The sequence below is a fragment of the Brachyistius frenatus genome, unplaced genomic scaffold, assembly GCF_029030835.1.
Source record: "Brachyistius frenatus isolate BFR_SWC_R1_liver_20210118 unplaced genomic scaffold, ASM2903083v1 Contig_11, whole genome shotgun sequence".
Lineage (NCBI taxonomy): Eukaryota > Metazoa > Chordata > Actinopteri > Embiotocidae > Brachyistius > Brachyistius frenatus.
This window is the reverse complement of record NW_027210610.1, coordinates 2,340,104-2,365,785: the sequence shown is the minus strand read 5'-3', so window position 1 is coordinate 2,365,785 and position 25,682 is coordinate 2,340,104. Positions and strand designations below refer to the sequence as shown.

At 43.8% G+C, this 25,682-nt stretch overlaps 6 protein-coding genes across 11 annotated transcripts; 2 read left to right on the top strand and 4 right to left on the bottom strand.

The window, feature by feature from the left end:
* Positions 1–212: 212 nt before the first annotated feature.
* On the bottom strand, positions 213–3,427 carry LOC138616901 (uncharacterized). 4 transcript variants are annotated; one of them, XM_069691493.1, is made up of 6 exons: positions 2,781–2,891; positions 2,557–2,701; positions 2,057–2,150; positions 1,663–1,822; positions 1,278–1,421; positions 213–523 (listed from the first exon to the last, which is right to left on the bottom strand). In XM_069691493.1, the coding sequence occupies exons 2-6, from the start codon at positions 2,673–2,675 to the stop codon at positions 336–338; spliced, it is 705 nt and encodes a 234-aa protein (XP_069547594.1). In that variant the 5' UTR covers positions 2,676–2,701; positions 2,781–2,891; the 3' UTR covers positions 213–335. The 4 variants fall into 4 exon arrangements, with proteins under 4 accessions (XP_069547594.1, XP_069547592.1, XP_069547593.1 ...); XM_069691491.1 differs by lacking the exon at positions 2,781–2,891 and adding an exon at positions 3,379–3,427 and having other exon boundaries at positions 215–523; positions 1,278–1,430; XM_069691492.1 differs by lacking the exon at positions 2,781–2,891 and adding an exon at positions 3,233–3,333 and having other exon boundaries at positions 215–523; positions 1,278–1,430.
* wdr24 (WD repeat domain 24) lies at positions 2,950–12,070 on the top strand. Of its 2 annotated transcripts, none has more exons than XM_069691480.1 (11): positions 2,950–2,993; positions 4,144–4,293; positions 5,022–5,506; positions 5,731–5,908; positions 6,060–6,732; positions 7,112–7,224; positions 7,316–7,443; positions 7,530–7,634; positions 7,755–8,092; positions 8,521–8,705; positions 9,278–12,070. In XM_069691480.1, the coding sequence occupies exons 3-11, from the start codon at positions 5,026–5,028 to the stop codon at positions 9,444–9,446; spliced, it is 2,370 nt and encodes a 789-aa protein (XP_069547581.1). In that variant the 5' UTR covers positions 2,950–2,993; positions 4,144–4,293; positions 5,022–5,025; the 3' UTR covers positions 9,447–12,070. The 2 variants fall into 2 exon arrangements, with proteins under 2 accessions (XP_069547581.1, XP_069547582.1); XM_069691481.1 differs by lacking the exon at positions 2,950–2,993 and adding an exon at positions 3,009–3,515.
* Positions 12,071–12,072: 2 nt separating this feature from the next.
* Positions 12,073–17,651, bottom strand: anks3 (ankyrin repeat and sterile alpha motif domain containing 3). Of its 2 annotated transcripts, XM_069691482.1 has the most exons (16): positions 17,601–17,651; positions 17,055–17,279; positions 16,744–16,942; positions 16,309–16,430; positions 16,147–16,228; positions 15,644–15,761; positions 15,401–15,550; positions 15,053–15,178; positions 14,824–14,939; positions 14,581–14,745; positions 14,336–14,460; positions 14,102–14,243; positions 13,743–14,016; positions 13,587–13,658; positions 13,401–13,492; positions 12,073–13,308 (listed from the first exon to the last, which is right to left on the bottom strand). In XM_069691482.1, exons 2-15 carry the CDS (start codon positions 17,219–17,221, stop codon positions 13,410–13,412), a joined length of 1,941 nt encoding a protein of 646 aa, XP_069547583.1. In that variant the 5' UTR covers positions 17,222–17,279; positions 17,601–17,651; the 3' UTR covers positions 12,073–13,308; positions 13,401–13,409. The 2 variants fall into 2 exon arrangements, with proteins under 2 accessions (XP_069547583.1, XP_069547584.1); XM_069691483.1 differs by lacking the exon at positions 17,601–17,651 and having other exon boundaries at positions 17,053–17,125.
* A 746-nt stretch (positions 17,652–18,397) lies between these two features.
* Positions 18,398–20,447, bottom strand: cunh8orf33 (chromosome unknown C8orf33 homolog). Its single transcript, XM_069691238.1, has 5 exons — positions 20,242–20,447; positions 19,599–20,029; positions 19,422–19,512; positions 18,958–19,104; positions 18,398–18,853 (listed from the first exon to the last, which is right to left on the bottom strand). The coding sequence occupies exons 1-5, from the start codon at positions 20,267–20,269 to the stop codon at positions 18,639–18,641; spliced, it is 912 nt and encodes a 303-aa protein (XP_069547339.1). The 5' UTR covers positions 20,270–20,447; the 3' UTR covers positions 18,398–18,638.
* A 1,107-nt stretch (positions 20,448–21,554) lies between these two features.
* Positions 21,555–23,652, top strand: h3f3d (H3 histone, family 3D). Its single transcript, XM_069691495.1, has 4 exons — positions 21,555–21,626; positions 22,428–22,570; positions 22,703–22,856; positions 22,965–23,652. The coding sequence occupies exons 2-4, from the start codon at positions 22,443–22,445 to the stop codon at positions 23,091–23,093; spliced, it is 411 nt and encodes a 136-aa protein (XP_069547596.1). The 5' UTR covers positions 21,555–21,626; positions 22,428–22,442; the 3' UTR covers positions 23,094–23,652.
* Positions 23,653–24,006: 354 nt separating this feature from the next.
* Positions 24,007–25,553, bottom strand: uqcc4 (ubiquinol-cytochrome c reductase complex assembly factor 4). The gene is made up of 2 exons (XM_069691494.1): positions 25,342–25,553; positions 24,007–24,561 (listed from the first exon to the last, which is right to left on the bottom strand). Exons 1-2 carry the CDS (start codon positions 25,431–25,433, stop codon positions 24,231–24,233), a joined length of 423 nt encoding a protein of 140 aa, XP_069547595.1. The 5' UTR covers positions 25,434–25,553; the 3' UTR covers positions 24,007–24,230.
* Positions 25,554–25,682: the final 129 nt, after the last annotated feature.

Below are 25,682 nucleotides of genomic sequence, written 5' to 3'. Positions count from 1 at the left end.
GGAAAAATGAATCTGCAACACCTTTGATAATATTAAAAAAAAAAATGTAAAAAGACTTCACTGGTTTCAGTTTCTCAAATGTGAATGTTTTTATGTGTCTTCTAGTCTTTTGATAATAATCCCTGCTCTGGTCTTCATCATCATCAAATCTACATTTGGACTACAGGTGAAAAAATAACAACAACGAACGTTTAGTTTTACAGCAGTGACTGCACGACTTGAAAACTGAAAATATGATCCGTAACTGATTCTCTTTCATATAAAGGCTTTATTCTTTTTGAAAAACATTAAAAAAAAAAAACCTGCAATAACAACCACAAACATTAAAGAAACTTTCATTTTACAGTTTTGAGCTTCTTTGATGGTCTCTGGTCGGTGTCTGTGTCTGAGAACTTCTTTGCCCGCTCACCGCTGCCCTTCACATTGACATCCTGTAGAAGCTGGAGCTGCTGCTGTGTGGCCGTCGTTATCGCCCACAAACAAAGCTCCAGCCTGTGGGGCGTCCAGTCCCGCTGCAGGTCCACTGAGGACGAGAGGCAACACAGTCGCAGTTTATTTTGTAACAGCACCTTCAGCCCTCTTGGCAACTCACATATTTTACATGAGGCATAAAAAAAGCATATTAGAGGAACACCAGGCAATATATATTTTTCAGATCAATGGAAAAAAGACCCCTCGATGTCAGTGATTTTTTTTTCTGTCAAAAAAAAGCTGCCAATGTTGTGAAACAATGAAATGTCCAACTTTCCTTTGTTTATTTGCACTGTAGAAAGGAAAATGTTTTTTTTTTTTTTAATGCATAACAATCCCCAAAGCACTAAGTAAAATGTAATTAGATAAAAAATAAGTTAAAATGCAATACAACAGATAAAACAAAAGAATAAAAAATTTAATTGCAGTGCAAGATGAGAACGAATAGCTCCAAACTAGATTAATTTAAAGGCAAACAGAAAAGTTTTAATCACTGATTCAGAAGACATTTTTTGGGAGTTTGTTTTAGATATGTGGTTCGAAACAGCCTTTAACATCCTTGTTTTGTTCTGATTCTGGGGAAAGTAATGAAACCTGTCCCAGATGATGTGAGAGGTATGAATCTCAGCAAGAGATCAAACTTTTTTTTTTTAATCTTAAATAGAAGTTTTCTGATTCGGAGTATCAGTGTTTTTTGTATTACACTGATGATGTAGAAAATACCAGTACTACACCACTGCAATGCCACAAAATACAAAGAGAAAATATGCAGATGAAACTGTGACCACCCCGTGCTGTTGTCTCACCTTTGTTGAGTTGTTCGGTCCGCTCAGTCATCCTGTCGAGGTACAAACCGTAGTGCTTGGCTGTGTACTGGATGGGTTTCAGTCCTGGCACACTCTCCATGGCTTCATCAGACATGAACGCAGTCTGCTCTGGAGCTCCTGCCGCTAACACGGCTGGAACAAAACAGCCCACAAGTCAAGCTGAATGTAGCCGTGAAGTGTACACAAACTATTCAAACAGAGTCGCAGCAGCTCAGTCCATCAGTGCGAGCGCTCTACTGTGAACTTATTGAGAATCAATCACTCGGTCCTTTACGAGGATCACAGAGACATATTATCAGTGTGAATTATCGAGCTTTCATTTGTTTGGTGAACACAGGTTTGATACGGTTGTGTTCATGCCCACCTGAAGCAGTAGCAGGGCCGACCCCTCTCAGAGAGCTGAGCATTGCGATGGCTGCCTGCACGTCTGGCAGGAGGTTGAAGGCCTTCCTGGAACATTCCTCCACTGTGTCCTCACTGTTGGACGCCACCAGTTGCTGCAACCTCGGCCTGAACTTCCCCCGCTGCAGAAAAAAAAAAGCCAAAGGGGCCACTCAAGGACACGGCTGATGCACCGAGTACTGTAAGATTGTTCGTGCCACTTGACAGCTACGCTATATGTCAGAAGGAGTATTTACTGTAAGCAGTGTAACATAAGCTTGTGAGTGAGATACAATTGAAAAGCAGGCAGTAAAACAGGAAGATACTGATGACAATTCTAATTTTCTTTTATCATTTCATGACTAGACGTAACTTACAGTGAGCTTCCACTCCATCAGTTTCACCAGCTCTGACAGAGTGACATGTTTGTCAAGTCGAGCTGAAATCAGAGTAGGCAGCTCCTCTTGGTACCTGATCAGGATCAGTTTAAATACACACGTTTCATTTGCAGAGAAAAGCACAGATTTACTTTTAATATCTGCATTCATTAAAAGAAACCATATTGTAAAACCAGGTCAAGAGGTTCAGCGGTCCAATCTAAACTCAAGGTCCAATTACTAGCTTTTTCCAGAGCTTTAAACTGATTCACTCTCTGTTGTCATGGCAATAACTTCAGCCAACTTGGGAGGAAAAGTACACAAAGCCCTGCTGATGAAATCAAATAACCATCTCCATGACAACTCTGGAAACCTGTATTGATAATGCCAGTGTGACAGTGGAAAGCTCCAGAAAAAGCCATTTAAAATGACCCGAGAGTGAAATGTGTCCTCCACTGAGTGTGGTTTTGTGTCTGTTGAGGTGTAAATTAAAGGACTACCACTTGTCAAGGTGCAGCAGCTTCCCAGATTTCTTTGCTTTGGCCTCCACAACACGCCAGTATTTCTCATACACACTCTTCCACGTGGCCGGCTCGTCGCAGGCAAACAGGGCACTCATGGCAAGCAGAGAGTTCACAGCATCACCTGCAGACACAAACATTATTTTATTTTTTTTACAGCGACGTACTACAAGACTGTGGCATTAAATATGTCCAACTTTCACCTTTAACTTCCTGGCTTTGATTCGGCAAATAACCTGTTTACATTCCCTCTGAATAAAACCGAAAACAAAAACAAAACATCCAAATTGCCAGTGAATCAGTGTTGTGGCACTTCCGTTCGTAGATGCGGAACTCCCGCGAGATCGTAGCACCAAAAAAAAAAAAAAAACTACTTCCGGTACCGCAAGCAGTTAGCAACCGCTTCAGAGCAGGAGGTTTGTCGCTTGAAATACCTTGTTTTTCTTACTCCGCGTACACACGTTTACTTGGCGAGATATAGTTTGAATATCTCTGCAATTGTTTGACGTACTTGTTAAAAAGAAAATAAGCTTGTGTCGAGTATTTTTTTTTTTTTTTGCAAAACGGCTCGCGGTAGCTGGGTTAGCCAGCTAGCATTAGCGCCACCTTCCAGTCGTGTTTACGGTGCGAGCACAACGTGTTCAGTTCAACTCACCAGCGGACGAGTGAGCACCGAGAAGGACCCGACTGTTACACACGCACACGATTTAGGAGTAAAAAAAACACACAAAAAAACGAACCGACAAGCAAAGCGCGAGATGAAGTGTCTCATTAAGAAACGGAAGTATTTGAAACGTCCACCTGACTTGTTTGTTCTTCACGTGGACACCAAACAGCTGTAAATATATCCGAGGCTGACTTAAACAAACAAACCCGCAGCATGGCCCGACGCCTGGGAGTATTTTAAACCTGCTGCCTGTGGTGGAAGAAGTATTCAGGTCCTCTACTTTAGTAAAAAAAAAAAAAAAAAAGTATTTACAACCACACTGGACGTAAAAAGTCCCTCATTCAAAACCTTAAAGTCTTGAGTATTATTGGCAAAATGTACCTAAAGTATCAGAAGTAAAAGTACACGCTGTCAGTGTTTTACCACGATTGTAATGATTTGGGATTCATATTACTGCTTAATTTTAATTAATGTTGCGTTTTACTGCTGTAGTTTATTGAAGGTGCTTATTTTTGTAACTACTTCGTAATGTTTGTTACTTTAATATACAGTAATGCGTCATATTCTGTAAGATCAGCACGTTTGTAATGTTTCTGTTCGGAAATAGTCGATTAGTTTCAAGCAATTATCGAATATAATATTTTTATTTTTTTTTTGCTTGAAATGCCCATTTCTGGCAGGAACCACGCAAATCGACCATCTTAAAGAAAAAATTAAAATTTTTGTTTCGAGCTGGTCCTAGAGGGTTTTAAAAAAAACTAACTTAGCTTAAAAATATGAAAAATTCAAAGTAATTGTTTTGTATGCTTCTGTGCAGCATTAGCATAAAACAGTGTTTGATCGCAATGTTTTTGTGATGAAAGTGTACATAACAACTTTTGTTGTTGTTGTTGTTTTAGATTAATTTGTTCCAACCATAAACACAGAAAGGGCCATGCTGTGTGTTGCTGACATGACGATCTGCCACTGGCAGGTAGGCTCTGATGGGAGCTCATGAAAAGGACTCTGTCCAGCTGCAGACACTAACGAGGCCTTCAGTTCTTCACCAAGTAAGTATTGCAGCGCTTTCTTTGGCTGAAATGTGAAAATATACAGTATATACACACACTGCCTCCTCTCCAGCCCCCCCTTCCACCAAGTATAGTAAAAGTACAACATTTTATTGAGCTTGAGTGCCACCTGCTGGTGGATTATTAGATCGATAGATAGATAGACAGACAGACAGTAAAAAATATTAAATATAAAAATGCACAATATATATACAATAAAATAGAATAATATTAAATTAACTAACTAAACTGTATGCTGCTGTAGCGAAAAAAAATTCCCCTTGGGGATTAATAAAGTAAATACCTACCTACCTAAACAATAGTGCAAAGATTTAACAAAACAAACAAACAACTGTGTAACGGTGTATAGTTGTTTAGAGATTGATTTGGCGAGAGGTGATTTATTGTACAGTCTTATTGCAGCGGGCAGGAATGATCTGCTGTATCTGTCCTTGTGACAGCGGAGCTGGGTGAGTCTGTTGGAGAAAGTGCTCCGCTGTCCCTGCAGCAGGTGGCGGAGAGGGTGGTCCAGGCTATCCAATATGGATAAGAGTTTGGTCAGCGTCCTCCTCTCCACCACCTTTTCCAGACTGGAAACCGTCCTTAGAATAAGTTTACTTTCTGCGGCTGCAAAAGCCAAGATAGCAGAATCAAGTGGCAGTTTGCCGAATGCGTCTTGTCAATTTTATTGATTTAGATCTAAAGAAAAACACTTTTACCTGCCCTAGGAACATGGAGAAAATGTCTCGGGTCACCACAGCCCTCAGCAGCAACACCATCAGTGGCCGAACTATGTTCTGCCACTTGGACGCGCCTGCAAACGCCATCAGCGTGTGCCGCGACGCCACGCAGGTGGTCGTCGCCGGACGCAACATCTTCAAGATCTACGGACTGGAGGAGGAGCAGTTTGTGGAGAAGCTGAATCTTCGCGTCGGCCGCAAACCGTCCCTGAACTTTAGCTGCGCCGATGTAATGTGGCACCAGATGGAGGAGAACCTGCTGGCCACCGCCGCCACCAATGGGGCGGTGGTCACTTGGAATCTGGGGAAACCCTCTCGCAACAAGCAGGATCAGCTGTTTACTGAGCACAAACGCACCGTCAACAAGGTGTGCTTCCACCCCACAGAGGTTTACATGCTGCTAAGTGGCTCGCAGGACGGCTTCATGAAGTGCTTCGACCTGCGCAAGAAGGAGTCTGTCAGCACTTTTTCAGGTAATGTGATGTGTCAATGGAAAGGTGATGGGGATTGGAATAATTCACTCATGTTGAATGTACCTTGTGATGTCAGGGGGATTATATGAAAATGGTTTAAACTTCAACAATGGTTAAATGGTTGAACTGGGGGCAAACAAATATTCCTGCATTTAGCAGTGAATAAACTAATAATAAAGTCAGTAATAAAACATTGTCCTCCCTTGATGCTTCCTTTTTTCCAGGTCAGTCAGAGAGCGTAAGAGACGTCCAGTTCAGTATGAAGGATTATTTTACATTCGCTGCCTCCTTTGAAAATGGTAATGTCCAGCTGTGGGACATCAGACGACCGGACCGCTATGAGAGGATGTTCACCGCCCATACAGGTCCTGTGTTCTGCTGCGACTGGCATCCTGATGACAGGTAAAAAAAAAAAAAAAAAACCTTTATAACACAAACAACTATCACACTATACATTTAGAAATATGTTTTGTATATTTTAGGGACACCGAGCATGCTTTTGTCGATTTCTGGTTTATTCTGGTGGTCAGTCTCCCCCTTGTCACTGTTTCAGGGGTTGGCTGGCCACAGGAGGCAGAGACAAGATGGTAAAGGTTTGGGACATGACCACCAACCGGGCCAAAGAGATCTACTGCGTCCAGACGATTGCGTCGGTGGCGAGAGTCAAATGGCGGCCTGAGAGAAAGTTTCATTTGGCGACCTGCTCCATGATGGTGGACCACAACATCTACGTGTGGGACATCCGCAGACCTTTCATTCCCTTTGCCACGTTTGAGGAACACAAAGACGTGACCACTGGTATCGTGTGGCGCCACCAGCACGACCCTCATTTTCTGCTATCTGGCTCTAAAGACAGTACGCTCTACCAGCATATGTTCAAGGACGCCACTCGTCCCGTGGACAAAGCCAACCCCGAGGGTCTGTGCTTTGGACTGCTGGGTGACTTGGCATTTGCAGCCAAGGAGAGTCTGATCAGCAGCGACGCCAACAGGAAGCCTTACCCTGGTGGCGACCGCCGCTACCCCATCTTTTTCTTTAAGAAGCCCGACCCGACAGAGCAGTTTGCCCATGTGTCCAGTGCTCTCAGCGTCTTCGAGACGGACTTGGACAGTAACCGCATGGACTGGTTTGTCAAGACGGCACAACTCTACCTCCTCAGCGGGAAGCCGTTCGCCGAGCTGTGTGATCACAATGCCAAGGTGGCCCGGGAGCTCAAAAGGCCTCAGGTCAGACAGCAAGATAAAACAAAGAGAGAGAATCAAGCTAGGTTTTGATTTTCTCATCGTAAATGGAAATCATCAACCGTCAATGAAATGTGTTTTTGCAGTTTAATCCTTTGTGCTCAGAACAAACGGCTCGTTACATTTGCTTTAAATGTCACAATGACTGCAGTGTTTACTGTCATTCACTGAATCAATAAATACTGCAGACTTCAGCCCGCCTTATCAGCTGAACTACTATATAAGTAATGACAAATGCAAACGCTCAACATTTCTTCTGTTATCAGTGATACTCCCCGCATGATTTACAGTAAACACACATCAGCAGCCTGTAAACAACACACGATGAGCTGTGAATAATCTGAATTTACCATTTAATTGAAAGGTTTCCACGACATGGACCATGCTGAGAATTATGTTCTCCGACCCCGCAAACCTCACGACACCTGGTCCCAACCACAACCTCAGTAAACTCGGCACTTTGCCTTTAATGAACAGGTAAACAAGCTTTTTCACGTCACATTACAAAACAATTATTGCAGACATTTACAGGCTACAAGTGAAATGTTTGTGTGTCTGTTGCTCTCAGTTTCAGTATGAAGGAAATGGGGTCGGGGATGGGAACGGAGATCCGACTGGAGCGCAGCAAAGGTGAGAGCAGGCAGGACAACATCCACCTGGAGCCCGGAAACTCGCACATCAGCAACAATAACGAAGGTGAGAGAAACTCTTCGAGACCGGGCAGAGCAGCTACATGTCCTTATCTTGCTTCTGAAACTGTCATTTATTCGATTTCCCTTCAGAAAACGAGGAGACGGAGGGCAGCGAGGGCCAGGCGGAGTATATGTTCGGCGATGCCGAGTTGGATGACGACGACCTCTATTCTATGGAGCATGACAACCAAACAGGTCAGTCTCGGTCTCATCACTGACGAAACTCAAGAGTTGCTGACGTCAGTACCTGCTATTTATAACTGCCTCCAAGCTCAGTCTTATTTTGTCTAATATTATCTCTGCTTCTTTTAACAGAGGAGCAGGAGTACACACTGCCCCAAGAGGCCTTCCAGCTGCGCCACGAGATCATGGACAACCCGTCTGCTCCGGAGCACCTGCAGCAGGACAAGGCCGACTCCCCGCACGTCAGCGGCAACGAGGCTGAGGTCACCTGTCTGACACCGATCGAGTCTTTCTCCCTCATCTCCATCTCCCAGCCGCTGTTCAGCCCTCACCTGCCCTCCAGCTTCTTCTGCCCCATTGTGCGGCAGATGCTGAGCTACTACGCCGAGCAGGGCGACGTGCAGATGGCCGTGTCCGTGCTTATTGTGTTGGGGGACCGGATCCGTAAAGAGATCGATGACCTCACCCAGGTTGGAAACACTGGTGTCTTGTTTAATGTTGTGAAAATGGCTGTTAAATGTCGCAGCGTTTTGGTTTGATGCAACTTCGAGGTTTTTTTATTGGCAGAGGCATTGTTCAGAAAGTTTGGCTTCTTTAGGTAGAGAGAGGCTCATAATGAGCTCTACGGAAGCTTCAGAGAGCTTTTAAATAGAAGTTTAAAGTAGTTAAGATTGTTTCCCGAACATTTTGGGTTCATGTATTTGCACAGCTGTATATGAGACAAACTCACTGGATTGGATTCATGTGGTTTAAACAATTCAGCACGGTTTAGGCATCCTTCAGGCCTCGTTTATGACTGCAAGTTTTAATTAGTAATGATCCAGTTACAGCATTGTAGTCTAGAACATCGAAGCAGACACGATAAGAAACCCTGAACAGTTTGTGTTTTCCCTTTCAGGAGCACTGGTACATGTCCTACATAGACCTGCTGCAGCGCTTCGAGCTGTGGAACGTATCCAATGAGGTCATCAAGCTGAGTACGTGCAGCGCCATCACCTGCCTGAACCAGACGTCTACAACGCTGCACATCAACTGCAGCAACTGCAAGCGACCAATGAGCAACAAGGGCTGGATTTGTGACAGGTTTGAACACTACATTTAGTTTTAGAGAGCAATGTTCATGTCAGATTGACGGTAATAATTCTCACAAGGTGTTCTTTCGTAACATTTAATATAAACCTTGTTACTTAATAAAGTAATTTCTAATTGTATACTATATATATTGTTCTATAACATGGGGTAAATAGATTTCCTGGCTCTCTTAAGGTTTCCCGTACGTAGGCTCTATCTGTCCCCCCCTGAATAGATAAAATCCCTCGGTTTCAGCATTAATCTCACATTAGAACACCTTATTTCACTCTTTTCAATCAAACACATTTTTCAGTCGCATACCTGTCTTGAGTTGCACTGCAGTACCCGAGTTGGGGACTAGAAGCTTTTCCGCATGTGTGGCGTTTCAGGGACATGTGTAAATTGTAGCTACAGAAAATAACCTGGTAAATCAACCAGTAGGAAACACTGTTAACTAATAATTCTAATAATTAAATCATTACGTCGTCTTAGTTTTTTTTCCAGTGCAAAAACAAAGTGTAGAAACGACGACACACCTTTCATTCTGACATGAAGTGAACTCTGACACGTGTTCCCTCCTTTAGGTGCCACCAGTGTGCCAGTGTGTGCGCCGTGTGTCACCACGTGGTGAAGGGACTGTTTGTGTGGTGTCAGGGCTGCAGCCACGGTGGACATCTGGAGCACATGATGAACTGGCTCAAGAGCAGCGCTCACTGCCCCGCCGGCTGCGGCCACCTGTGTGAGTACACCTGAGCTGGTCGCAACCACTGCTCACACAGCTGCGGCCCTCTGTGGGAGTGGGAAGCAGTCCTCGATCTCAAAAGCACACACACACGTACACACACACACACACACAGACACACAGCTCACAGCCGAGACAGTCAAGACATCTTCCTCCCTCTGCGGGGGCCTGGAGCCTTCTGTGGAGAGACGTGAGATCAGACCAAAGGTGTGATCGAGGAAGAGGTTTATATGTGCTCTCCTGGAGCAAACACAATCACATGTCAGTTCATATTTGCATTTCATTTGGTTTTTGAACCATTGTTGGATTTGTAAAGTGTGAATTCACATTTGCTGCATTTTACGTTGTTTTTAAGACCTCAGTGAAACCCTGATGGCTGTACAGTAAGAAGTGGATTGTTAATCTTTGTACATAATTCCTATTTTGGAGTACTGTAGATAATGTTGCATTAATTTATATTAGAGAGAGGAAAAAATAACTCTATTCAAGCAATAAATTAAAGCAATACACACTGAGTTGTTGTGGACCGGTACAGTCTGTTTGTCGCACCAGAAAAAGCTTCCCTGCCTCGCTGTACGTCCCGTCTCCGTGGTACAACGTCTCGCTCGAGGGCACCTCAGAGAGAGAAAGCGCCGGCTTATTCATTCTCCAACCCGACTCCACTCTCATCGGCTGAAATCCCAGCTGGCAGCCTGCCAACGTCTCTGGTCCGGCAGCTACACACAACGAGCTCAGAGCAACAGTCTTTTTCTTGTCATAGTTTGCATATCTCCCTGCTGGTGAGATACGCAAGCAGATAAGTGTAGGAGGCAGCAGATAAACCTCAACAAAACTGCTGTGCCTTGTTTGTCGCTGTGCTGCTGTTCAGCCTGTTGGAGCTGGTTGGAGGGTTTTAATTATCTCAGGGAGATTCTGAATATTTGATCATTGCAGTCCCGACTCTCGGCGCTGATTGTCTTCATTTGGCCGCGTTTACATTTTTTGGACGACACTCGGCAGCACAAGTGTTTGTCCTCCACTCCTGTCTTGAGGTGTGTAGATCGGCTGCAGAGCATCACTGCAGATGACAGTCCTCCTGGCCGTTGGCATTGTTTACTGATTGAGCTTGTTGTCAGTGACATTAGAGCAGAGATGCCCTTGTACTTTCCTATGAAGGGCCAAAAATTCATCTTCATGGAAAGCAGAGGGCCAAAAATAAATGGTTATGTGAAATAAACATTTATTTTATTAACATGTATTTAAAATTCCATTCAAATGTAATATATTTTAGAGAATTCACGTTCTATATATAAATCTAAAATAAAATTTCAGATCATTTTAACACTAATCTCTAATCCTCCTAATAGTAATTTTCGTACTTTGCAGAAATTTGTGTGAAAAACATAAAGCATCCATATGATTGTTTTCGGTGGGCCAAAACAAAGAACGCGAGGGTCAAGCTTGGCCCGCGGGCCCCAAATTGAGCAGCTCTGTATTGTTTCTGAAATCCAAAACAAGAAAGCTTGCGCAGATTTAAGAATGCATACTAACTATAAACCCGTCCAGTCAAATGACATCTGGTGGTTGTTGTTTTTTTTGTACTTTGGTCATTTTAAAACAACATTCAGTTAATACACAGGGTACAAACACAAATGCAACATTTTAAAGTTGCACAGATACCTTGTTGTAGATCTGCCAAATTAGTGCCTGATTAAGAAAAGCAGGTCTTTGGTCACTTGTTGTATGATGCTGTAACAGCAATAATCATTGTGTCACTTTCAGTAATACATTTTTTTGTCCTGTCATGAGTGCAGAGATATTTGACCTCGATGGACTCTGTGATCACTTAAAAACCTGCAGGCCTGAGGCTGCTCAATCTGGAGCCACCACTAAAGCTAAACTCAGCCAACATCCATATCGTGCCAAGGCTGTTACTGAGCAGTAAGTGTCGTCACACTGATTTACCGCCAGGGCCCCGGGCGCACACAGGACATCCTGACAGTCAGGAGGGGGATTCCCTGACCCCGAGGCTCAGAGAGCGCAGAGCCTCCCTGTAGTGTCAACAGACATTTCAAGTCAGACGAATCTGAAAGCAGCAGATTAGCTCAAAGGATCACACACCCGGGACAGGAGTGAAGTGTTGAGATGAACTCATTAATGTCTGATACCTTCCTCAAGTGTCACGCAGAGCCCGAAGAGCACCACAAATCCCAACAACAGAAAAAGTCAAACTGAAGTTTAAAATATTAGTGACACTCACACCTTCGCTTTAAATTTTGCACACAATTGTTTTTAACACTCCTGTTTTTAACATTATTGGGTTTTTTATTATTATTATTTCTGTGTAATCCATCATGAATTGGACTCTTTGTCGAGAAGTTTTCAGCTGCTGGGTTTCTTTTTTCTTTTTCTATTTATTGATGGTTCTCAGTTGTTCATCTGCAAACATAAACACTGAAGTGTGGGATAAAAACTCTGCTGTCATGAAATTAGTGATTCTGCCACATAATTATCTGCCTGTAGATAAATTATGGAGCAAATGTTTTGTCTTTGAAGGATGCGCTGCTTTAACATCCAATTACGCCCTTAAATTCATTTAAAGGGAGAAAAAAATAAATGTCTGTCACTTTAAATTGAAAATAAAACAATGACTCGGTATTGAAATATGAAACATCAGTTGTCAGGCAGGTTTTATTCAGGTTCAAATATAAGAGTCATTGTGACATTTAGAGGATTTCAGAGTGAAACAGTTCATGTTCAAGAAGCTTTACAAATGAATCTACCGAGTGATGACGAACCACTTAACGGCAACACCGAGGGACATCGCCAACTGGACTGTCAGGTATAGTTTGACAAAAATATGAAATTGTTATTTCGCTCTAAAAATGTGGCCATTCTGAAGTCACTGTCTTCATAATGTTTCTTCATTTGCAAGTGAAAAACGGTACAATGAATTGACAGAACCTCCGAGGATGTATATTTGTAAATGACACAGTCCTGGTTGTGTAAACGGGAAACAAACAAAGTGGCTTGTACAGACCGTCATCAACCTCCATGCGGGACCTCTCCTACCTCAGAACAGTGACATCATATACATTTTTATTTACAGATGCATCCATAAAATGTGAATATAATGTTTAAACATGTTTATGTTACACACGGTTAGTGTTTATAGTTAACCTGAGTGTATTTGTAGAGCTACTTGCTGTTTTCCGACCGTTTACATGATTTAGATGTCGTTCATTTTATTACATTTTATATTGTAATGTATGCTTTGCGTCAGCTATGAGAAAGAGATTTAACTTCCACTCAAAAGTCTGGACCCCTCTCGCCATGTTGTTGGTGTCGCTGCCATGGCAACGCGTGCAGAGCTGCTGAAGCAGCACTGCATGGAGCACTGTAATTGTTTTGCGGTTGAGATGAAACGTCAAAACTCTTTCTCCAGAATCACAGACTCCAGCTTTAATACCGGAAGAAAGAAATACATCCCAGTATTACAGCCTCTGATCCGCAGTCAGTCCCTCCTCTTCCTCCTCCTCCTCTTCCTCCCTCTCTTGTGCATCTGCACAATCCAACCACAGGAGCCCAGCAAACACCAGCACAAGCGTGTGAAGGTCAGGTACCCTCTCTGCCTGCTTGTCGTTGTCCAGCAGCAGCAGCAGCTGTGTTGCCCTCGGCCTTCTCCACATCTGGCGAGCTCTGGTCCATCAGCCAATCCGAGGCAAGCAGCAGCTTTGCGTCACTCGCCGAGCCGCTCTGGTCCGGCAGGGCTGGCCTTGTCTTTGGCCTCCTCGCATTTCAGTGAGATTGTTCAGGATGGTTAGATCCCCATCCTGACGGTTAGATCACCATCCGGATGGTTAGATCACCCTCCGTCGTTATCGGCTGAAGCCCCTTCAAAATAAAGGAGAGAGGTTACTTTGTTTTAGTAGCTGCAGAGTTCCTCCAACTTCTATTCTGTCAACCTTGTGAGAGTTTGTCATCACCTGGAAAAATTAAGGCCGTTCCCAGCTCTCTGAGACATTTTCGGGGGTACTCAGTCGCCTCAGACTCTGAAGCAGGGTTTGCAGAGTCCCTGCTGTGATGATGAAAGTGCCAGATATCAGAATTACACTCCAGTGACCACCAAAAAAACAAAAACACTGTAATCACCGAGCATTACAACTTCTCACCCAGTTCTTCTTCATAGGAATCCAACCTCTTCATCAGCTCTGCCACACCGGAGGAAGTCGGTCCCTCCCCAGCTACAAGAGGATGTCGGATCACTTTTTAAAATCACAATTTGAAATTTAAAAGCAAGTTATCCAACAGAGGCCACCTAAACTCACCTTTAACACCAGTGTCAATTTTTGCCTCATCTTCCCCGCCATCGTACGAACTGCTGTTCCCCTCTGTAGTGGAACAGGAGAGCAGCTCAGCGCGGCAGGCCCGGGCCTTCGCCAGGTTGGTGCTCACGTCCTGGGCCAGCCGGTGATTTTCCACCAGCTCGGCGTGGACCCTCTTCCATGCCATTTTGTCCTCCATCAGACATCCCTCCATCACCGTCCGCAGCTCTTTCTCCTGGGACACCTGGCTCTGCAGGCTCTCTATCTCCTCGCAGCGCTACACGAGGTAAAACCGATGTTCAGCCAAGTCCATAAAAGGTCACAAATGGGAAGTTCCGGAGGCTGTCGGCTCCCAAGGTTACCTTGTGCAGCTGAATGGCCATCTCTTGCATCTCGGCCTCAAGCTGATCAGCATACGCCTGTTCCAGAGCGTCGCTCGGTGGTCGAGCGCTGCTGTGCCACCTTGCAATGGCCGAAGTCATCTTGCGCTTTGGTCCAAACAACCTGAAGAGCAAGAGCAGATTCAGCATTTCATACTTCACAAAAACACTGCATGTACTCGGGTAAATATGAAACAACGGTGTGAAGTCTCTTACGTGATCCCAATTTCTTTGAGATCATTCTCTGTCAGGGTGAGAAATATCCGCAGGTCGATGTCTTGCTCGTCAAGTAACGGGAAGTACTTGGAGAAGCCGATTTGCTCCAAGAACTCTGCCAGATCCTGCAGGGAAACGAGATTTTAGGGCGCGAACACAATCAAATCTGAATAGACTGCCCGTGAAACGGACACAAACCTTAAACGTGACATTGCCGTTACATCAAGAAGTGAACCGACACGTACCTTCGGACCAATATAGGAAGGTGGAAGACCGACATGTGTGCGTATCGCACAGTTTCCTGTCCCGACGGAGTGAGCCGCATCGCTGTTTCCATGGCGAGCCTTGCCTTTATAGTGATGACCCTTATTTATTCTGCGAGAGCTGCTCTTTTTGCTCTGGTCGGAGTCCTGGTGGAGAACATCGTCCGTCAGCACGTATCAAAAGGTCTGGTGTTTACGCTCCAAAACTGGGGGCTGTGTGCTCACCTCGTTACTCTCCACAGAGCCTTCCCAGTTGAGGCCGATCACATGAGGCTGGCCTTCGCTGCTGCTGCTGCTGCTCCTCATGGTGGGCATGTCGTTGTGAAAGAATGGACTGTCATCTGCAGCCATATCAGAAGAACAACAAGCGCTTTGACCGACCACTTTAATCAATGGCCATACCGACCGTGAAGACGCGTGAAGTATCTTCGATGTGTGACGGCGTGCCGCTCACCTCTGCTGCTGTTGCTCTGGCCGTCCAGCTCGTTGATGGGCGAGGTCACGTCACGGTAGCAGATGCCCTCGCTCTGTTCGCCAATATCACGAAATGTCATGTAGCCTGGCAGCGCAGCGGGAGGCTCTATGAGGACAAGAAGTGACATGTCCAACCCGCACCTTCAGTAATGAATGCAAGACTGCCAAGGAAGTGTCTCATCAGGTTTCTGTCACATTTTAGGATGAGTTCTGTGGCAAGCTCTCAGCAGAATGTGAGCCGTCAAGGAAAAACTTGTCTGGACTCCATAGCTGGTTTGGCCCAGCGCAGATACACGTTTCAAGACTGGATATTTTAATGTGACACTACCACACAGTTTGCTGGTGCCTCCTACTCGGAACTTGGCGATGGCCTGAGGCCCATCGTGGATGCTGACACCTTTGGCTCGGATTCGACTCGGCCTGATCCTTGGCGGCGCGCTGTCCGAGTCCTCGGAGGAGCTCAGGTCTTCGAAGTGTACTGAGAAGTCGAAAAACAAAAGAAATTCATCAGAAAAAAAAAGAACTAAAATATATTTTGTGAAAATATAAAATGAGATTTACGCTTAACTACCTGGTTTTATTCTTGGAGAACGTGAGTCGATGAGGCCTGCGATCTTGGTATAGCCGTATATCATGGCCAGAGCACGGGCATTCTCTCCTTTAGAGTTGCGGTCGTCGACTTTAACTTTCTATAAAAAATAATAAAAGAAAACGGGAGGTGAGGATCGTGAGGCATTACATTTCTGTGAGCAGGACACTGAGCCTCCTTCTTTCTGGAACGTCATCGTCCATCCTCAGCGACGTGCGATTCATTTTGGATACATTTTTTTGGTGCCGTGACTCCATCCTTGACAGATTTTTTTTTTTTTTTTTGGCATTTCACTCTCATTTAGACAGCGCAGTAGAGACGGATGAAATGTGAACAGAGGAAGTCATACAGGAAGTCAGCTGCTTTAACCTCATGAGTGGTTAGGGTGCAGAGTGCAGACTTGCACCCTAACCACTCGGCCACTGGATTGCCCAAACAAGCCTTGAACAAAAGAACAGCATGTTTGTAGACTTTAACCTACTCACATGATCAAGCAGGTACTGAACGATGATTTCATGTCCAGAAGCAGCAGCCTCCATCAGAGGGGTGAAGCTGGACCCTGGCTCCCTGTGGATGAAGGATGGAGTCAGCAAAAACTCAGAGCAGATGGTCATTGCTGTGGTTCTAAGGTTAATTAAGACACACACTTGACATTGGCATCTGCATTGTTATCCAGCAGGAACTTGACCATCTGCTGGTGGCCTGTGCTCGTACAGTGGAACAGAGCCGTCCAGCCTCGAGAGTCCTTCAGCTCCAGCTCGGCACCTTGCTTTAAGAAAAAAAACAAGTCTGACTGAAAACCAATGAAGACTGTTTACACTGAAATTTTAGATACAAATTTAGTTAAATCTAAACCAAACACTCAATTTTTTTTCCCCAGTTTTCTGTCATTTTAATCACCCGATCGTTTAATCAAGGAATTAATCAACAGATGAATCAATAATTGAAATAATCATTATTTGCAGCCTCAATTGAGTCATCATCTAAATGACCAAAACTTTTGCATAAAAACGATGCGCATGCTGCTTGAATGAAACTCTCCAACGAAACACGCCACGAGTGATTGCGGGATGATTTTGCACCTGAAGCAGGAAGTATGCGATGCTTTCATTCCCACAGCTGGCTGCCAGGATCAAGGGGGACAGTCCTTTGGCAGTGGTGGCGTTGACATTCACGCCGGCCTCCAGCAGCAGATTTGCAATGTTGTCGTGGCCGATGTAAGACGCATACATGAGCGGGGTCCATCCTCCAATGTTCTTGCCATCCAGGTCCACCTGCCGCCTGAAAACAGACACGGTCACACACACCGTTTGTAGGCTGTGCAGGAAATAACCCAACGCACCTGGTGATACTAGTTGTTGTTGTTGTTGTTGTTTTAATGAAGGGCGCACACTTTTCAATGCACTCCGCCACCACGTCGTACTGGCCGATGGAGCAGGCGGTGTGGAGGTCCAGGGGGACATCCAGCTCCTCCGGCCTCACCAGGGAGTCCCCCAGCCACAGGGAGAGGCTGGCTCCCAGCTGCTCTGACTCACTGGCTTCATCACTTAACTCGGACATTTTTACTCGTCCCTCCTTCCTTCCTTCCTTCCTTCCCTCCTCCTCCTCCTCCTCGCACCTGAAAATCAAAACAAAAAGATATTGTTACCTCATTATAAGACCGCAGGAACCACTGGCCGTTGCAGGGTTTAGTTGTAAACACTTGTAGACTGATAACAGGATTTTGAATCTCAGTCACATTCAATCAAATCTGAACTTTCTCGAGCCAACTGCGCTCTTCTGGCTAATTTAACTTAGCGAGCTAACGGGACAAACTTTTCTCCACCAAAAAAGCAACACAGTGACCGGTGACTACAGTAAACTCATAAAGCCATCCAGCGGCAACACAAACGAACTACAATTCATCAGTGTACACAAATGTGATAACTTCAAAACTTACAGTCGGCAGGTAGTTTGCTTCTTCGACAGCAGAAACTTTTCGTGTTTTGTGTGTCACACTCAATTGGGCTCGTGTTTAATTAGACCCCGCCCTTTCCTGTCCAAAAAAAAAAAGTCACTGGAAAAACTATTTAACGGACCCTGGAAAAACCAGAAACTCACCAGATAATCAAAGAAGAAAGAAAGCAGAATTATGGATTTGTTCAACAAAATGTTACCTAATGTTTGCTTCTTCTTTTTTTTTTGGTCACAACTTGTAAGTTACTGAAACGCTGGATATTTTCACTGTTATCTCCAAAAATCCATTCACTGGATTTGAACTGCACAAATGTCGACTCTGAGGCCAACCTGCAATAAACAGACACCCCTGAAAGGAAATCATCCTGCGTTATTAACTATAATTAGGGAGCTAACACTTATCAATCATTGTCACTATCTGATAGTTTAATGTTGAGGCTGCTGCGTCAAGTTCCTCAGTCTCCGTCTATTAAGCGACTTCAGAGGTTTGAATAAGGTGTCAATGGATACTGAACACAATAATTACAAAAAAAAAACAAGTGACCAACCTTTTCATAGCCTCTTTGAACTCTGAAAATAAGAGGCAACTCAGCATTTGTCCATTTATTACTAAAAAGCTTCTCTTACAATCTGAGTCTTTGTTAGATATCAGTGAAGAAAACTACATGAATCAATTATTAACTGTAAACTCAGATTATAAAAGTCTGGCACATTACTTTGGTGGAACTATATGTAATCATGTTTCAGTAAAAAAAAAAACAACAACAAAAAAACTTTCAGTTTCACATCATTTTATTGGAGAAAAAAACAAAACACATTACAAACATATGGTACACTCAGAAATGAAAGGTTTTGCATATCAGAATTGTTAGTTAGATACTTTTTTTTCTTCAAATGTCTTCAATGGAGCCCAATTCTTTATGCTTTTCATTATTTCTGTCAGCAGAAAGTCCAGGACACAGTTCAGAAACTTCCCTCCAACATGCTGCCTGGTTACAAGTTTCCCTTCAGGACAAACAAGTCAGAAAAAATTGAAACGAAACTCCTCGGTTGATGGAACAAAGACAAAAGTGGATGTCCCCTCCTGCGTCTGCAGCGTCGGCTCTGTATCCCGACCTTCAGCTTGCTGCTGGATCCCCTCGGTGGCGGCTGTCTGGGCTTTGACTTCAGTTCTCCGGCAGAAAACGGACTTCTTCGGGGAGTCCGAGACAACTTTGACCTGAGCTGAAGTGATTTCTGGTCGGGAAGGGAGGAACATGTCAGTTAACGACACTTCAGCACTTTTTTCATACGAGCAATTTTTACTATTTAATCCACTCTCATTGCTATAATCCACCCACCAGTCTGAATGAGTTTGAATTGCTTGCTCTTCTCTTCTTCCATTTTTTCCCTGTAGTCTCCAGACATGGCTCTCATCACCTGCCTCTTCTTGGCCAGAGGAGCTTTTGCGCTCCGCAGCGTCTTCAGCGAGCGAGAGGCCTCCTCCTCTGCAGGGAGAAAACGTTCAAGATGTCAAACCTCAAAGCAACTCGGTATCCGCCACACTGTACTACTTACGTGGCCCCGTTTAGCGCAACACCCACTCAACACTTACTATTAAAAGAACATATAAATCTGGATGCTTTCACCTGCACAACGACACCTGATCGTATCTTATATTTTGTCCTAAATAGGCTCCACATGTGAGCAATCAGATCCGTGCATGTTTTATATTTACAGGTTTTCAGAGCATTTTACTTCCGATCAGATGACCCGCAAATTGTTTTTGCGCTGCACGAGATTAAAAAATAAAAATCCCACTAACTCTGTTTGGGAGTTCCCTTCTGGCTCCTCATCCCCAGCTCCAGCTGCTCGATGCACCAGTCCAGCTGCCGGTTCAGCTGCTGCTCAGCACTCTTAACAAAGACACACACTCAGCTTTTCAAACCGATCAACTAGAAGTCAGCTTCATGACTTTAAAGGAAAACATCACAACACTGACCAGCTCTTCACCGCCTTCACTCTCCTCGGTGCTGGAGGGCTTTTTATTCTTTCCGGATTTCTTCTTCTTCTTCTTCTTCTTAGTTTTTAACTGCACATTGGAGTCAAGTGAAGCGTTTGCCTCCGGCAAACCGGAAGGTTTCTCCTTTTGGACGCACTTTTGGCTGCCTGGAGAAGAAGAGGCGTCTGTGGTCTCCGTCGCCTCCATGTCCTCTACAGCAGTGGGGATCTGAAAGTTGAAGGCGAAAGCAGAGCCCTGTCCCGTGAAGGATATCGGGTTTGGCTCAGCAAAGTCTGACGGACAAGTTTCCTCCTGAGGAGCCGGAGAGCCGTCAGAGAAGAAGTTAAACCTGAAGGTGCTGTCACTGGGACAGACGGGCTTCTCGGCTCTGCCTTCAACACGTGACGAGCTGTCTGATTTAGGTTCACTATCTGTTGAAGGGACATACAGTATACACGATGTACATTTGGAGGCAATGAACCGAGGTTGAATTGCGCTAATAATTAGTCTTATAACAGTATAACCTAAACGAAAAGCAGTGAGGCTATTTTAAACCCACAGTTTAATTTAAGTTGCAGCCAGGCTTGTAGAAACTGTTTTAATCTTCTGTTGCATTAAAGCACGTAATTTCGTGATCATGTACCTATAAACAGCCGCCTTTCCTCGGCCATGCTGATTCCTCCAGTGTTGCAGGTTTTCCGCTGAAACACGCCAAAATGATTTAACTCACCACGTCTGAGATTTAAACATCTTTGGTGAGGCAAGTTTTATCCATGTTATAAATTATTCTACATCTTTGGTTACCATTCAACCACGTCGGATTCAGAGTTAGCCCCGGTGTCACTCGAGAACAGATCCGTCTGGAAATACATCCCTTATATCCCGTAGTTCCGCTTGGTCGTCATCATGTGACCCATGGACGCTCAATTTGTCCATTTCAATAATTATTTAAAATTCTGAAAAAAAAAACGATAAACAAACATTCGCAGAATTTATAGGCTAATTTTATATTTCCTTTTTATTATTATTATTATTATTATTATTATTATTTTACTGATAAACAAAAACAAGGGCAACGAGAAAATAGGGATGAAGGTCACGTCGAATTAATTTACCGATAATCTGACAGTTTTATTTAGAGTTTTGATATGAATCAAGGCCAAACATAAAAAAGTAAAACAACAAATTAAGAACAAAATACATGTAATGTTCAAGGTTTAACATCATTAGTGCAAAGCCCCCTCGGGGATTAATAAAGTGAAATAAAAAAAATTAAAAAAAAATATCGGAGAATACAACATTTTGTAGATCATTTTGATTTGGTGGTAACACCAAAGGATCAAACAAACAAACAACATACATTTTTCACCAGACTGTTGACACAGAGGCTGGGTACTCTTTGCTCAGCCCACACCAGCTCAAAGGCTCAGGCTGTGTTGTGTCTCCAGTCTGTTGCCTAATTCTTGGTCAGATCCCAGAGCTATCAAGAATATCCATTCATGTTAATAATAACATATCCATTCATGTTAATAATGACATGTTTGTATTTTTCACGCATGTAAGGCGTGGAAGTACAGTGGCACTGCAGAAACTACTGTTGTTCAGTAGCTGCAGCATTGTTTCTCATCATTTCACTAAATTGAAAGAGAGGGGTCAGCAAGCGCTACGTTCAAAGAAATAATTTGATAAACTAAACTGATGCCAGATCAAGGGAGTGCCGTTTATGGTGCATGAATTCATTCATAAACATTAGGATGCTTCATTGTAAAATGATAACACTCCTCACCCATCCCGATGACTCTTTCAAATGCAAAAGCACGGATCCTTTTCTTTTTTTTTCCCCTCCACCAATCAGATTACGTCAAGGATTTGAATAAGGACCAATCTTTTGGGGCTGGGGGCGGGGCTTGGAAGTTGCTTAACTCCGCCTCCGAGTATAAATACCAGATCCCGCCTGCCCGGGCAACACAACGAGACGATACACACGAAGAAAGGAGAGCTTGTTTATACAGGAAATAAATACAACCGGTAAGTCAAAGCGATTACTTTTATTTCTAACATTTCTTCTTTTTTTTTTTTTAAAACACTCAAACTTTGGTGATATCACCAAACGTATGATACACTTTAGTTTCAATACCGTTGGCAAACGTTGAAATGTGGGACAAGCCTTAATCCTCGTGACAACAAAACGGTCGCGCGCCATAACCTCTATCTCTTAACTGTTCGCTAAATTCAAACAACTATCTACAAACCTCTTTTTTTTTTTATTAATGAAATCACGTTTAGGGTTTTCCTCCACGTGTGTGGTTGAATAGCAGATTCGTTTAGGTGGCGGTGATGTCTTCAATATTTGTGTGAGCCTCCGCGGTAGTTAGCTGGCGCCATTTTGCAACCGTCCGGGCTAGCTTTAAATTTGCTGGCGAGACGAGCCGAAGGGAACGTGTGTTTCCCTCGTAGCTTAATGGTGGCGGGGCTCCGGGTCGGTATTTACACGGGGGATACTCATTTAAATCCCTCCTCGGGAGCTGTATTTTGCTCACTGACGTGCTGCCTAAAGCCGGAGTTGGCGCGCTTGATGTTTGTTTTGTTTCTAGTCCGAGTAGATGTGGAATAAAACGGAATATCGTATTTGAGCATGTTTTGTCCTTTTAACAAGGTTGTGACTCATAGGTGTCATTTCAGTCCGCCCCGCACAGCCGGAGGTGCGTTGTACTAAAGTAATCATTGAAAGTTAAATGCCGGCGTGATCGTGAGAAATGTTTTTCGTCGACTTTTATCTTTTGACTTCTGATTTTTTTTTAATTTTTTTTATTATTTCCTTTCTTTTAGACCTGCACCTGAGAAATGGCTCGTACCAAGCAGACTGCTCGTAAATCCACCGGAGGAAAGGCGCCCAGGAAGCAGCTGGCCACCAAAGCTGCCAGGAAAAGCGCGCCATCCACCGGCGGAGTGAAGAAGCCACATAGATACAGGTACCGGTGATCACTTCTCTCTTTCTTTTTTTGTTGCCACAACAGCCTCGCTGGGGGACAAGTTTCATGATGAAGTATGGAGGAGATGTGCTTTGGGATCTTGAACGCAGCATGTTGTTTTGTCTTCGTAAGGCCCGGTACCGTTGCTCTGCGTGAAATCCGTCGGTACCAGAAGTCCACGGAGCTGCTCATCAGGAAGCTGCCTTTCCAGCGTCTTGTCAGGGAAATTGCTCAGGATTTCAAGACAGACCTACGTTTCCAGAGTGCAGCAATTGGCGCTCTCCAGGTGAGACGGGATTTCATTGACTTTTTAATTACTTGATGAACATTTACATCGAAAGTGTCCGGGCCATGAGGTCCTGTGGTTAACCTTTAATCTTTTCTTCACATGCAGGAAGCCAGTGAGGCATACTTGGTTGGGCTGTTTGAGGACACCAACCTGTGTGCTATCCACGCAAAGAGGGTTACCATCATGCCCAAGGACATTCAGCTGGCCAGGCGAATTAGAGGAGAGCGTGCATAAATGCTTGCTGTGCTTTTATGTTTTTATTGGGGGGGGTGGGTGGGGAGGGGCTGACTGGGGTTTCTTTTGTAAATCTTGACCTATTACCAGCATGTGTGCCACTCAAATTGTCATTTGTAGTTTCAGCATTCTTTTTTTGTACTTCATTTTCATTAATCGTTCTCTCCAACCGTTGTATCCTGTCCACTGTAGAGTAGCGCTTCATATCTGTAAATGTTCAGACAAAATATTCCACCTCAGGTTTGTAAATCTCTGTCTCTGAGGGTTGCCTGCAGGCAGGCCAGTGTTGCTCTCCGGCAGCTTCCTCTTTAGAGCGCAGCTCTGTCTTGGCTGTCTCAGAGTCTCCATTACCACCTTTATTTTTCAATTGGAGAGCTCCTTCTTGTAGAAAGGCCTCATCACTGGTGCTTTTCTCACGCTCATCCTGGCCTCCTGGCGATGCCTGCAGCTCCTCATACTCACTGATCTGGCTCCTCGCATAACAATCTGTATCTTTTTAATCCTGTGTGTGCATGTCACAGGATTTCTTGTGCTGTAAATAAACTTTCCGCTACCTCAACCTGACTAAATGTGTTTATTGTGGCCAGATTAACTTTTGTATTTAACTTTAGTAGAATTGTCTGGATCCTACATTAGTCATTATACAACATTCAGATCATGTGTCGAAGCTTAAAATAAAGACTCCCAGAGACTAGTTCTGCACAGACAAAAGTTTTGGATTTTTTAATAAGCCAAGTATGATGGGAGGTTTGAGGATCCCTCCTTTGCTTTACGTCATTATTTTGTCTTGTAGATCAAAGGCCCCCTTCTGGTGTCAAGTCAGGTGTTTCCTTTTTATTGATAATATTGAAGACTAGTGCACTGTTGTCTGAAATGTGCTACATGAACTTGAAACTGGAACAATGGACCAAAATCAAGGGGATCAAACTATTTTTAATCCACACGTTTGTGACATTTGAATCTGACAGAAAGCAATGGATGGCTGAACACAATCTAATTCAGTTTTGCTGAAAAAAAATTAATTGCTGTAGCAAAGGACGGCTTCATTACTACACTTTGCATGTTAGAACTGGGTCCACAGAAATTCCACAATAAATATCACCTGAAATACATACATCTGGGGTTACACGTTCAAGTCTATTTACTTTGGACGTTCTCCTCCTCATCTGAACGCAAGCCAGGTAAATGGTCAAACAGCCCTTTCTCTAGCTGTTTGTCAATGTCCGTTTCGCTTCTCAGTGCGCACCACAAAAGGAAGCTGGTGGCTAACACACTGATGGGGAGGACTTTCCACCAGGGCCGCTCGTACTGGCTCCCCATGGAGCGGTCGACCTTCCACGTCTTGTGACTGGCTTTGCTGGTGGAGAACTTGATCGGCTCGTTGTTCAGCTCCTCGTCTTCATCTGTGGGTCTCTTGGACTGAGCTGACCTCTCGGAGCTCAGAGCCAAAGATCGTACACTGTTTACTCTTTCAACAAAGAACAGAATGAAAAAGACATTAGTTAAGACTGACGGACTTTTGAGGTGGAAGGTACTCTTGGCACTCTACTTAACTTTGAGGTACTTGTACTTTTTGTTAAAAAAAAAAAATAGTAAATAGATTTATGATGGGGATTGTGCCGTAGGACTCGTAAGGTGATTTCGTAACATAGAAATAGTTTTTAAGGGCATGTTAACGCTGACATGACAGAAAATTGCAGTTTATAAAATGGGAAAAGGTATATTTAATGTATTTTATTCAAATTATAAAATTAAGTTGTATTCTTCTGAATTATTCAGGGATAAGAAAAGGTTCATGTGTTAAACAAAAAGAATATCAAGCAATAATAGATTTATTGATTGATTTTTAAACCTCAAGTATAATCGTAGTATCAGGGCAAGTATGAAATGTGAGTCAGGCTTTAGGAGTTTAAAAAAAATATATATATATTGTGCAACACTTTAGTTTAGATTTGTGTCCTCTATAATTGACCAGGATGTGGACAGGAGGACAAAGTGAGTAAGCGAGGACATAAATCCTGAAGCTGCTGCAACAACAGTGAGTTGTTGCTATGAAGCACTTCGACCACTGGAAGTTTTATCAGACCAGCATGTGACAGAAACTCACAATATCCCACAATATCCTGCAATCATTATCATCAGGACAAATAGCCAGAACCCCTCACCCTGATCTAAATAAGTCACGTGGTCGTTAACAGATGAAACTCATTGAAGCAGCCACCATTACAGACCCACCTGATGTACTCACCTCACGGTCGTTGAAGCGTTGTGAATAAAACTCCCTCGACTGACTGCCATTCGTGTCAGACCGGCGAACACTCGTCCTGCTGTTGTAGACATGTCGGACAAATGGTCATTTTACTTCACACACCGTGAGGTCGCCGAAGTTTTCCTTCCAAACCTTCTTCTATCAGGGTCATGTAACACATCGGTGTGCAGCTTTGAGTTCCTTCCGGTGGAGCTCTGGGGCGCTGGTGTGGACAGTTCCACAATAAAAATAAAAAAATTAAAAAAAAAAAACGTTTAATCTCTCCGTAGAATCAGGATATATGGTTATGTTTTCTGTTTTATAATAATAATAATTATTAT